Here is a 13,354-nt window from a genome sequence, read left to right as displayed (position 1 = left end):
ACAGGGCAATAAGAGTGACGTTATGATTCCGAGAATTGGCTCGAAGATCCAGGCACCGAGCTCTCCTTATAAGGAAATGGACGCTATAAAGTCACATGATTTTGCCACGCCCCAAGACAATACTATATAAGGGCTGGCATTGTAACCATTCGGGGATGTAAAAACCATTAAGATAGTTCAGTACGCACTGTATGTTTGAGAGCGTACCGCTCTCGTAAAGTCAGGGGTTTGATTCCTGTCTTGTAATCAGTTTCATATCTTGATCAAGTAAAGTGTTTGGTTTCACCTCACAAGTTCGCGTCGTCTACCTTATTTCATGCATCCAAGGCTTCAAGGAGTCTTGCCTACCTGCACGCCCAACGCTTCGGGGTTCACAACACGCTATACGACTTCGGCAGGCAGAGTTCAACATCACAGCTGGCCAGCCCATCTCACCTGTTGGAGTAGTACAACAACATCGCACCTGTGGTCATTCAGGCTAAATCACCTGGTGGCAGCTATTCACGTTACCTTCTACGTTCCCAGACGTAGTGACACATTCCTAACATCCTGAGTTCGCGTGTGAATCGCCATCCTCACACACGCGAACGTAAACGAACCACATTACAACATTAAAAATGGCAAAAGTGGAGGAGTGGATATCTCCTGGAGTCTGGGGTTCGTGGACCTCAGGATTCAGAGAGAGTGCATTCCATCTCAAGGAGTCTTCATCCAACTTTCGGCGAAGTCAGTTTCAAATTTNAGTGGGGGCACGCGGTAGGGTAGTTGATTGAGGCACTATGCTACAAGCCTGAAAATCGCGGGTTCGATTCACGACGAGGTCACTGGAGTAATCAACTGANTGGGATTTGGCACCATGTATATGTTGTGTTAACCGAGGTTTCGGAGAACATATCGCCTCCATCTTCAGGGTAGAAGAAAAATATGAGAAAACCGCAAGCGAAGAGACCGTGAGAACCGGTAAAAGCAGACTGGTGTTAGAAATATACACAGCTATGTGAGCAGAGAAGGAAGGGGGGAAGGGCAAGTATACAAGTGAAAACAGTAGTTTGGGAGGGGGGCAAAGGAGCTGGGACAAGCATGGTTTTTGTGTTGGGTAGAGAAAGGCAAGCTTAAAGGCTGGGCACTAACAAGTAAGCTGAGGGGGGGGGGGGGTTGTTATGTTAGTCGGTCATGGCCTGTGTAGCCTTCTGGATCTGGCGTCATATACCGGTGGGGGGACTCGGAGAAAACTTGCCCCAGTGCCATTTTGACCACCACAAATCCCACATGACCGGACCCGGGCTCGAACCCGAGCCGTCGCGGTGGGTAGCCAGCGACTAACCGCCTGAGCTATGGCGCGGCCTACGGCAGTTGAGGTTACATGCGACAGGATGATCATGACCGACGAAAGAAGAGAAAATGGGAAGACCGGATCTGTTTATTTTAAGGCAGTAACTCTACATCGACCAGGACAGATTGTATAAAGGTACTCTCCGTCAAGATAGTCAGTTGACGGCAGCTTTCTGAACCCGGTTCATCTGCACTACCGCTGAACAAACCTTCTTGGTGTGATTAATTTATTGGTTATGTCCATGGAATAAAGTCCTTCTTGCCAAGATGATACTCGCTTAGGTGGTCAAATATTCTCCGCATTTCTGGGAAACACGGAGGTTCATTACCGCCTTTACCATAGCGTTCCACGGAACCATATCCTGAGTCAGTTCAATCTAGTCCACACCCTCATAATCTACTTCTCTAAAATCCACTCCCAACTGGTCCATTTCAGATTTCCCCCTAAAATATTGCATGCATTTTTATTCTCCCTCCGAACTTGCTCAGAGTACGAGGTTATCTCTCATTATTTTTTTTCTTTGGCGCTACAGCCCCAATTTGGGGCTTGGCCTACCTCCACGAAACTCTCCGTTTCACTTCGGTTTACTAGAACTTAGACATTCGGTAGGACTCCTTGGGCGGGTGATCAGCTCGTCGCAAGGCCTCTACCTGTAGACAAAGACAGAAAAACGCGCACACACACAAACACCGAACATCCATGCCATGAGTGGGATTCGAACCCACGATACCGGCTTTCGAGCGAGCGGAGACAGTGCATGCCTTAAACCGCTCGGCTACTGTGACCGGAATGTGTAACTGTAGTTTAATTTTATTACAATTCTAAACTCGTTATTTTGCATAAATCTGAAAACTTTATGTTCTTTCAAGAATTCGAGACGTACTACATTTCTTCGCGGATGTAGCAGCACCTTGCCCTGCAGTTTGTTTTCTTCTATTACTGATCACCGCATGGATTTCCGTTTTTCAGACGCACAGTCACTTATGAAGAAATTATCGTCTTCCGGAAAGTTTTTGACGGTGTCAGTTACCCCAGAACAAGGAAATCTTCACAAAGAAGTAAAATGGACACATAATATTTTGAAGGATACTAACCACGTTCACGGCGTGTTCCTTGACCACGACTGTGCAATTAACAAGGACATATTTACACTGGTAAGTTAAACAAGACTTTGTAAGGTGGAATGAGAATTATTTAAGTGCACGGGTTCTGCCATGACAGAATTCTTTCCTAGCATAATACCACTTGAAAATTCCCAACGAAAATTTGACTATTCTAATCTCTTTGGTTTCTTCGCACAACGCTTCTGCTGATGTAGTCATGTATTTAGTACTTAAGGGACACTCCGAAATCATGCTACGTATGCTATGAACTTAAAAGAGCTGGAAGAATCGCAGATTTATCCTACTTTGGCAAAGGTCGACACTGAAACCTGCGGTTATTCCCTCCGCCTTCTAGACCTATCGCAAGAAACTGAAAGTAATTCTGCATTTGGGTTCCATAGAAAGGACATGACGCTAACCGATCAATAATGTCCTCAGACTATTATATACAACTAATTACAGTATGGGCATTAATTTGGATCGCTCTCTTTTATGAAGTTTTAATATCAGATACGTACTACACGATATTACGGCGAGTTCATTAAGATGTACCCGTTGAAAACTTGACGACATACTGTTGCCATTTGCTTCATAAGGGTTGGATAAAATGTAGTGGCAATACTGTTGTAACATGAAATATGTGCGTCAGGTGGCACTAGCGCCGTCTGTAGCTGATAGCAGAAGTTCAGTTGAAGTATTGCATTGAGTGGCTCTGGTTGTGTTTCATTGAGTTGCATTGTGCATCGTCTTGAAGTGTAGGAGCCCAGTTCAAGAACCCTAACAACATGTTTACGAAACAAGAACAACGCTCCTGGATAAAAATTGAAGTTTCACGAGGTCGTAATGCACAAAACTGTTATCAGGGACTGCGAGATACATGTGGTGATGCTGCCATATTGCACAGTGGCACGGTGGGTGAAATTGTTCCGTGAAGGGAGGGATGCCATTCAGGACGACCCCATGTTGACAACCACACAATTCATCTTCTTGCTTCTTTTCTGGATGTCGATCGTCGAGGGGCTGCGCGGGAGTTCTGCTGAGGTAGGCGTGTGTCACAAAACCGTGCTCCACATTCTGCATGATATTCTTGGATACCGCAAAATTGTAGCGCGTTGGGTACTCCATACAATGTTCGAGGTGCAACAATGGCAACCTTATGCAACTGCACAGGACTTGTTGGACCGGTACCAGAAGGAAGGTGACGACTTCCTTGGAAGGATCGTCACTCTGGCCGAAACTTGGGCTCGCTCATACGAACCGCACTTGAAGCGACAATCAAATGTATGGAAGCATCCTGGCTCTCCTCATCCAAAGAAAGTGCGCCCTACACAGAGTAATGTGAAAGCAACGTTCATTGTGGAGTGATACTACACCACACTGTACCTCAAAACAGACAGTAAACGCTGCCTACTACTGCAATTTCCTGCGTAATCATCTTCGTCCAGTACTCAGGAGAAAGCGACGACACTTGTTGGCAACGAACCACATCATCCTTCATGACAATGCAAGGGCTCATACTGCTGACGCTGTCAAGGATCTCCTTCGCTGCTGGCGATGGGAGATACTGCAACATCCGCCATACTCACCCGATATGGGTCCGTGCGATTATGATCGCTTTGGCAAAATGAAAGAACCAATGTGAGGGACACGTTACAACACAAGAGATGAGATTATTCGTGCTGTAGGGCGGTCACTGCTGGACATCGACAGAAGTGGACGCGCCGATGGTGTACGACGCCTTCCACAAATTTGGCAGAAGGTGGTATACACGGGGGACGATTATATTGAAAGAATGTAAGTGTGTTTACTTCAGGCAATAAAGTCATTTCCGAACTATAGAGGTGTTGCCACTATTTTTTATCCGACCTATGTATACTACAGTTAAACGCCACTATAAAACAAAGACTTTCCAGCATTAATGAACTATGCGCAAAGCCGGATAAGCCATTATGAAACTAACTTGTACTTTGAAGCTAATCCCGTGGAACAGAGTCCTTTTTTGAGAAAGCGGGCAACTACGCAGCTGGTCAAGAAATTCCTCGCCCATTATGCATTCTGTATGTTCTTTACCACATACACAGAAGGTCGCCATTGGACCATATCCTGAGGCAGTTGATTTCAGTCCACATCTTCACACCCTAATTCTTTAAAGCAAATTTTACTACTACTCTTCCACCTATTCTTAGGTATCTTCCATTCAGTCATTCCTAGCAACGTTAATTATGCACTGACAATCACCCCCATGCGTTCTACATCTTTCGTACACCCCTTCTTCCTTGACTGATAACTCTAGTATTACTGGTAAAGAGTATAAATGGCGGAGCTCTTATTTAGTTTTTTTCTTTTTAATCTGGTGTCACTTCCTTTCTCTGGTCAAGAGAGTTTTCTCAGCAGCCTACTCTCAAATACCCTCTCCTATTATAGTGAGAAGCTAGGGTTCAATCTCACTTACAGCTGCAAGTAAACTAGTAGTTTCGTGTATTTTAGGGTTTACACAAGAACTGCGAAGATAAAGCATTCGAAACTGAATGGTAACAAGCAGACACACCTACGCTACAATTAATATGGGCATTAACTCAGTTCTTTGGTTGCAGCCGGATAAAAACCTCTACCGGCACCTCAAATTTGAGACAAATTTCCTTGCGTACAGACTAAAACTACGCTTGATAGCCTCATGGCTCAAGTGAATATCCACTATGCCTATGTTACAAAATTCAATCTACAACTTTGGCTTAAAGCAGGAATGAGTACTGACCATTTCTCTAGGTACACATCCAAATTAAGATTTAAGCTTATATTCTTCTAGCTAAGTCTTTGGACAGAATAATTCAAATTATGATACATTTCGAATATAATTTAATTTCTGCTACGTATTTGAATATGAAATTCAAATAATGATTTATATTCTTCTCACTAAAATCAATAAGCTTTATCTGCTTCCAGATATCTGCAAATAATTTTCTGAGCGCAGGCTTTAACTGGCTGATCTGGAGCATGGACAAACCTTCAGAGACAGAAATGCAGCACTCTAATCTGAACACTGATAGCGAAGTAACCTGGGCGACTCCCCAATCTGAATCTTCTGATGGGCCGGTGATGTTGTACGATATATATAAAGTAAACTACACTTGGCCAATGATTTCAACATTTGCTGGTCAGTGGGACAGAGTCAGTGGTCTGACATATACTCTCACTCAGTTCAAATACTTACGAAGAGGAGATTTGCAGGGTCTGGTCTTCAACACAGCTGTTGCGGTAAGAAGGTGGAATAGCATCTCTGCATTATGAGCACTGAAACAAGAAAAAGTTACAAAATTAATCAATTTTATTATTGTTTATTATTGATTTAAACTGCAAATGGGGTTTTCCCCGGTGGCAGTGGTACTAAAATAAGACACAACACACAAATATACACATAACACAAAATAACACACCACACTAAAATAAAATACAGCATACAAACTACACAAACAACAAAGAACACATTTGAACACAGTAAATACAATGAAAATATACTTACTACTATAACAAATACAATTACAACTACAGTTATATAAATTAATATTAATAAAAGAATAAATATACTATACACTAAACAGTAATAGTACTGGAATGTGTAATGTCAAGTTCTGATGCGCCCACATTTCACAATGACTTTCCCTTTATCCAACTTCACTTCACTTCACTTCATTCCACTCCACTTTGCTTTACTGCCACTTCACTGCCACTTCATATAAAACGGTTACAAGGCTGATAAATTTGCAGGGTCGTGGGAATATGATCAAGAGCACACATTTGTTGAAAATTAGGGATTATGCATCAAAATTTGCGTGTTTGTACGATCATGCACAAAAGAGTACAGAGCTGTTGAAATTTCAGGATCGTGTAGGGCTTAACTGTAGAAAAGTTGATTAATTTGTAGATTATGAATAGGCTTAGAATGATATAGAAATGGTTATAAGCCGATGAATATAGGTTTAGGTACAGGAATTGTTACAAAATTGGCCGAGTTATAGGGACCATTGTAGTGAGTTCTCTTAAGCTGTTTGGTTTCTGAAATGAAAGATATAGGCAGGAAAGTAAAAAACTCAGAAAGTTTTTTTAAGCGTGTGGTAATTGTGAACAGAAACTTCGAATACCACCTTATGCCAATAGGGCTATTTTGTAGGTCTCGTGCATTTCGAAATAATTAAACAAAAGAAAATGTTTTCTATGTCATCTCACAAGTTGAGAACTTTTGGACTAATTTCAATTAAATTTCATGTTGGAGAGGTATTTGCACAGATTACTTAAAGTCATGGCTGTCCATCTGTCTGTGACCGGATATCAGTGCCTGTAGAGTGGGACTCACAAATTCGGTATGGGACACTTTCACTAGAAGTTCCGATTTTGTCATACTGACCCATAAGAACTCCATTTAATGGCATAAAATAACTTTTCATGTATAAGTCGTAAACGACATGAACGGACTAAGAACCTAACAAACTGCATGCAACTCAGTTAGGAATTTTCTGTGCTACATTACGGAGTACACCATTTTCAAGATGGGACTAGTAACAATGGATCCACTGTAATATGCAGTCCAGTGATGTATGTTGACAAAATTATTACTATATTAAACGCCTGATAATGAGCATACGAGGTCTGACAATAAAGCTTGCGAACTCGCCACCGTGTGCTTGCAGTTGCAGCAGCGGACAGAAATCTCAGTATGGTTTCATGACGTTCGCAAATCAGCGTTTCACAGCTGTGTTGTTGTTGATCCATGGCAGTCTCTTTCTGAGTGGCGTCTGTTATTGTCTGAGTGTGTTTTGGTGCGCCGTCACGAGAATGTCGGAGCTTGAGAATTAGAGCACTGTCTGTGAGGGAGTTTTCAGCCAGTAAACAAATAACTGTGCTGGAACATCCTTCCTATTCACCGGATCTAGCCCAAGTAATGTTTTTCTGTACCCCAAGATAAAGGAATTATTGAAAGGAAGTCATTTTGATGACACTGATAACATCAGGAGTAATACGACGGCAGTTATGAAGGCCATTTCACAAACCAGTTCCAAAATTGTTTTGAAGGGTGGACTAGGCGCTGGCATCGGTTCATAGCTTCCCAAGGGGAGTAATTTGAAGGTGACCACAGTAATATTAGCAATTAAGTATGTAGCACTTTTACGGCGATGAGTTCAAGAACTTCATTGTCACACCACGTACATGGTCCAGATATATAGCGAGTACGTTTAGTAAATAAATACTGAGTTCATCGACAATAGTCGCGTCTTCAGCTTTTTATTTATAATTGTGTTGTGATAGCGGACTGATACATATAGCAGTTACAAAGGATTTTCAACTTCGTTATATTGCATATTTAATGTCCCAGGTGACCCTCACGCCTGAGGATGACATAGTACACAGGCTCAGCAGTTCGGTGGACAGACACGTGGACTCCATTGCGAAATACAATTACGCGCTTCACCGCCAACTTGGAGAAACATTTAATTTCACGTACGTATATGAAACACTTGAAAATGACCCTGCCACTGATATTTCCAACTGCACAGAACTTTATGACTAAGGTTTTAATAAATGTCAAACACTAGTTGCATAAATCAGGGTGTAATATTAAAGTGGATCTTGAATACACATTTATGGGAGTGTGTAATCAATTTAACTGGATCAAAGTATGGTCCAAGGATGGGTTCGCGTGAACACAATAACGAAAGTTCGGATTTCGCAAAAAGCGAGACATTTACTGAACAATTCAAATATTCCGTATTTAAGCATCCTGTTGCAAGCCATATTAAAACGTCTATGTATCCACAGTCCGTCAATAATGCAACAAATTCTGCGAATATTAATGTAGTGAAGCAGTTTTGATACATTAAGACACCTGAAGATGACCATCTAAGGCCGAAACATGTTGTGTTAAAGTAAAAGTGGAAGAAAAAGGAACAATCTGTTGCATTATTGACGGACTGTGTTATACACAGATGTTTTAATTCTGCGATTGTCAGCTTCTCAGAACGGCTTCAGTTCATGAAGCGTGTGGAGGCTGCCGGATAACAGCAAATGTATCAGTAGACAGATAAGGTTATTACTGAGCTTTGAAGCTCAAAATATAATAACTGTACAGTAAAAATGAAAAAGCTGTGGGAGTGTGGATGTGTAGACTCACGTTTTGTTGATCTCGGCACTATAGTTGGACGTGAGTGGTAAGCTTCACGCCCCGACCGTTTTAACCGCGGGGAAAGAGTCCCGGGTACCCTTTGGCTAGGAGGATAGGTGAGTCCCAGAGGCGGTCTGGACGACATGAAGAAGTGAAAATTTCTGCCCCTACCAAGCCTCTATACCGACTGAGCCATCCCAGCTCAATAATTATTGTACAGTATCATTCTTTAGTTCTGTTATCGTTCCATTTACTACTACTACTGCTGCTGCTACTACAGCACTACGCCATGATGCCCAGAATGGTTCTCAGCGCTCGCAACCTCCAAAGGATACTGGTACACTTTACCTGGGCGTGGACTCAGTTGGCCACGTGAAGCTGACCAACTTCCACACGAAGCAGATACCCAGAATCATCGAAAATTACCTGTGCACCCTCCTCAGTAGTTTCGAGGAGTGCAGTTAAGCATAAAGGCCACTTTATTTATTTTTTCATAAAATAAATATGAAATGCAGAGAAATTGCAATACTGGATGTATGGGGTCCAGCAGTGGGATCTCATGGATTTGGGAGCTCACTTGAACCAGGATTTTCATTTGATACAGTTTAATCCTTGTAATCGCATCATTCCAACAACACAATCTGTGCTGTTTATTACTATATTCATGCTGAAACCTCGGAAATTGCCTTTCGTCTTTCTCCAGGATGCAAATCCATGTCACTTTTTCTCACGGTTACCCTGATTCAAGTGGCCAATTTGACGGGATGCTGGGCATGCTACAGAGGCGGGAAGCACAACTTGGCATCACGTCACTGACCATGTCGCCTCGGCGTCTCGCAGTTGTCGATTTCACTGGACCGACATGGAAATTCAGGTCCGTGACCATTTCTGGACCGTCAAATGCGTAAATAAATAAAAAACTATCTAGTTAATCGAGATGTAATTAGTAATAACACTTTCGTTTCAAATTGATTATTGTTCGTTTCCGTCCGTAGGAGATTAGCTAAGAGGCCTTCATGATTCAGACTTGACAATGTTACAGCTTAGAACTGTACTGTACATCGTAAACGTAGTAACATATGCAGGTATAGTAAAGTTTTGTATATGGTATACGATGGGGTACCCAAAAGAAACCGAACTATTTTTTTTTGTGGGCAGAGCTTTTGTAGTACCGCGTTTTGCCGCCATGAGCGCATAGAGCTAACATTCCTGAGTCGATAAGCCGACTACCGTTGCTTCAGAAGGTAAGGACTAGTTTCGGCAGAGTTTATAGTGACAACTGTTTTGTGTGATCGTCGTTTTTGCAATGGCTCATTTTCGTGAACAGCGTGCGGCGGTGAAATTCTGCTTTTTGCTCGGGAAAAGTGGAACAGAAACTCTTGAAATGTTAAAAACGGCGTACAAGGACGATGCTATGGGGAAAACTCAAGTGTTTGAGTGGTTTTCCCGTTTCAAAAATGGTGAAATGTCAATTGATGACAAACCTCGTTCTGGTCGTCCTTCCACGGCCCGAACACATGAAAATGTTGAAAAAATTCGTGAAATCATCAAGGAAGATCGACGACGGACCATTGAAGAAATTGTGGAGCTGTCGGGAGTGACTTGGAGCTCAGCGGCCAGATTTGTGGCAGTCGGGTGACTGGTTTTTCCATCATGACAATGCCCCTGCTCACACAGCCCTGTCTGTACGACAATTCTTGACCAAAAATGGTATGACCCCTGTTCCTCACCCTCCATACTCACCCGACCTTGCCCCGTGCGACTTTTTTTTTTTTCCCTCGAATGAAAAGAGATATGAAAGGAAAAAACGACGGAGGCGCTGTCAAGCATCTCAAAAGATGAATTTAGACAATGTTTTGAAAAATGGAATAAAAGACTAGACAAGTGTATTAGTGTAAGTGGAGAGTACTTTGAAGGGGATTGAAGGTTTGTGCTTAAAATTTGAATAAATAAGTTTAAAAAAAATAAGTTCGGTTTCTTTTGGGTACCCCCCTCGTATTTTACGATACAGTCAGTATATACATTGTAGCGTCGAATGATTGATAAATTGGAAAGGATTTGGAAGTAAGCGACCGTGGCCTAATCGAGATATCCAAGCATGTTCTTGGAGACTGAAGAAAACCATGAAAATCTGTCAGAATAGCCTATGTCGTGGCCGAGATTAGAAACTACCACCTTCTTAATACACAGGTAAAATCCCTGTCCTTAATTAAGCACCACGCCATGAAGACTTCTGGGGTAGGGGCGGGTTGGGTCGGGTAAATTGCTGCTGGACCTCGCCAGCCCAGTCACTCTTGCTTCCGGGTCTCGCGGAACTCACGATCATATTTTTCTGTCTCGTGACAGGAATCGTGCAACTACCAAGTATTGGGGAGTGAAGGTATGGTCCATCTATTCTTAACCTCGGCACTAAATTGTAGCCGATCAGTTGCTCTATTCTCGAAAAATGTATTCTCGGTTCCAATGGGAGGCTGGATAATCTCTAATTCCATTTTGGACGAGACAGCGATAGAAAATTGTCTGGCTTTATCAGGAATATTCCAAGATATGTAAAAAAAACTAGGGACAATTCTGCTATAAATTCTGACTAAATAATCACGTAACGTCCGCATTAAATGTTCTTTGCGTGTCTACAGTCATAAACACGGTAACTATGAGAAATCCTGAGGTTAAATACAACAAAATTACTCTGTCCTTAACGTAAATGACGCATACAAAATGGATCACTAAATTGAAAAATTATTACAATTCTTTGTTGGAATCCGTCGTAAAACAACATAACGGTCACGGTTAAAATTACTTTTTTTATTGCTAGTGGGGTGGGACTACGTCCCTTGTACTGCGGCCACTTCTGGCCTATTGTACCAGCCCCAGATGATAGGTGAGGGTGATTGTGGAACAATTGATGGAATGAAGATTGGCAGAGGAAACCGAAGTATTCGGAGGAAACCTGCATCAGCACCACTTTGTCCACCACAAATCCCACTTGACCAGACCTGGGATCGAACCCGGGCCGCCGCGGTTGGAAGCCAGCGACTAACCGCTTGAGCTACGGCGCGGCCAAAAAATTACCTTAGCAACAGGTTTCGGCTTTTGAAACCATCATCAGGCAAACACATGATTACTATTTTCATACACTAACAAATAACTTTAAATAATAACACAACAGGATGCACAAAATGAGAATTGCAAGATCATTAATTTATACACGTACTTCTCTTTTGCCTCGTCATACACGCATGTATTGAACCATTTAATGAAAAAGCTCTCCGCATTAATTCTTATTCACAAACGCCTTGTAATACGTGCTTATGTGTACAGGGGATCCCTTCTGTTTCGTCATCCACGGACTACAGGGACCAGTTACTCTCTACTGAAACCATTCACCAGCACCGTGTGGCTATGTATCCTGCTCTCATGGGTGCTCATGGCGGCCACAATCCATCTAGTCAAGTGGCTAGAGTACCGCCAGCAGAGCGATGGACACCATTCCTCCAAGTCGGCCTATGATCATTCGTGGGGTGCAACTGTCCTTACCATATTCGGAGCTATATCTGAACAGGGTAACATATTCACTGGTAACTCGTATTGTCTCTGAGCATAGCATTGGTTGCAGGAGGATTTAAGAATAAGCACAAGGTGAGTCTAATCCATAAATAAAGAACATGTCAGTAGTTTCATGGTTTAATTTAAAAGCTGAAAATGTAATCTCGCTGTCTACGGAGAGAAGCAAAAACAGAAGCCCATATTCATACGTTTTTATAAAATAATCATATAATAGAGAGTCCGATGTTATTTTTAAGCATTTTAATGTATTTAACCCAACTGTCCAAGAGTTTTCTGACTGCCTCGGAAAAAAAAAATCCGTTAGATTTTTAAGTCTGTCTTGAACACTTTATCATGGCAATTTAAGATATAATTTCATCAATTCTTGCAATCGGCTTTTCCAAATACTTTCAAATTCTCGTTAACGTTAAAGACACGTAACAGCTGACGTCAACTCGAGGGCACATAAGCAACAGCCATTGCTCCACCTTGCTTTGAATCTTTCAATACATCCGTTAAATTTTCTCTGGCCCATTCTGTCGTGTTCAACTGATATTCTTCGGTAATTTTCTCCAGTTTTCAAACAGCCTGACATCAAAAATATAATCACAGATCTTTACTCTTTTTATAGAGCATTCGATCAATGCACCAGTCATGTTGAATATATCACAGTGGATGATTAGCTTAATAACGAAGTAGGTGCAACTGTGGTGACATTATTCCCGTTATTCTTTTTGGTGACTTATGTTCCATACTACTACTACTACTACTACTACTACTACTACTAATAATAATGATAAAGGTAAATTTGTCCTTGTGCTTAACTAATTAAGCACTACGCCATGAAGGCGTCTGAGGTAGTGGTTGTATAGACCCAAATTTTCTTGACCTCGGCACTAGTTGGAAGTGAGTGGTCAGCTTCATGTCCCGGCTGCTTTCCCCCGGTATCCCATGGATAGAGGCTGGTGGGCCCCAGAGCCGGTCTGGGCGATATGGAGAGGTAAAAATTCTTGCCCCCACCGGGACTCAGAACTCCGANTGAGGGGCTATGCTACAAGCCGGAAGGTCGCGGGATAGAATCCCGATGAGGTCATTGAAATTTCTTCTATTTACCTAATCCTTCCAGCTGTACTACGGCCCTGGGGTCGACTCAACCTCTAACAGAAATGAGTACCAGGAATTAATTAAATAATTTTCCTGGGGGGTAAAGCGCGGCCG

At 42.3% G+C, this 13,354-nt stretch overlaps 2 protein-coding genes across 7 annotated transcripts in view; one reads left to right on the top strand and one right to left on the bottom strand.

Moving 5' to 3' along the window:
- Positions 1-13,354, bottom strand: part of LOC111873758 (facilitated trehalose transporter Tret1) — a 186,858-nt gene that overhangs the window by 30,610 nt on the left and 142,894 nt on the right. For all 6 annotated transcript variants that reach the window (XM_033755201.1, XM_033755199.1, XM_033755195.1 and 3 more), the window contains one exon: positions 5,648-5,727. The gene's annotated coding sequence lies outside the window, so the exon portion shown is untranslated. The remainder of the gene's footprint in view (positions 1-5,647; positions 5,728-13,354) is intronic.
- LOC111873759 (probable glutamate receptor) overlaps positions 5,572-13,354 on the top strand; it is a 10,974-nt gene continuing 3,191 nt past the window's right edge. Inside the window, exons 1-4 of the mRNA XM_033755192.1 lie at positions 5,572-5,691; positions 7,805-7,929; positions 9,294-9,464; positions 11,912-12,153. Of these exons, the coding sequence (XP_033611083.1) occupies positions 5,572-5,691; positions 7,805-7,929; positions 9,294-9,464; positions 11,912-12,153 (658 nt within the window). The remainder of the gene's footprint in view (positions 5,692-7,804; positions 7,930-9,293; positions 9,465-11,911; positions 12,154-13,354) is intronic.

The sequence above is a fragment of the Cryptotermes secundus genome, unplaced genomic scaffold, assembly GCF_002891405.2.
Source record: "Cryptotermes secundus unplaced genomic scaffold, Csec_1.0 scaffold142, whole genome shotgun sequence".
Taxonomy (NCBI): domain Eukaryota; kingdom Metazoa; phylum Arthropoda; class Insecta; order Blattodea; family Kalotermitidae; genus Cryptotermes; species Cryptotermes secundus.
Note: the sequence above shows the minus strand (reverse complement) of the source record. Positions and strands in the feature narration are given on the sequence as shown.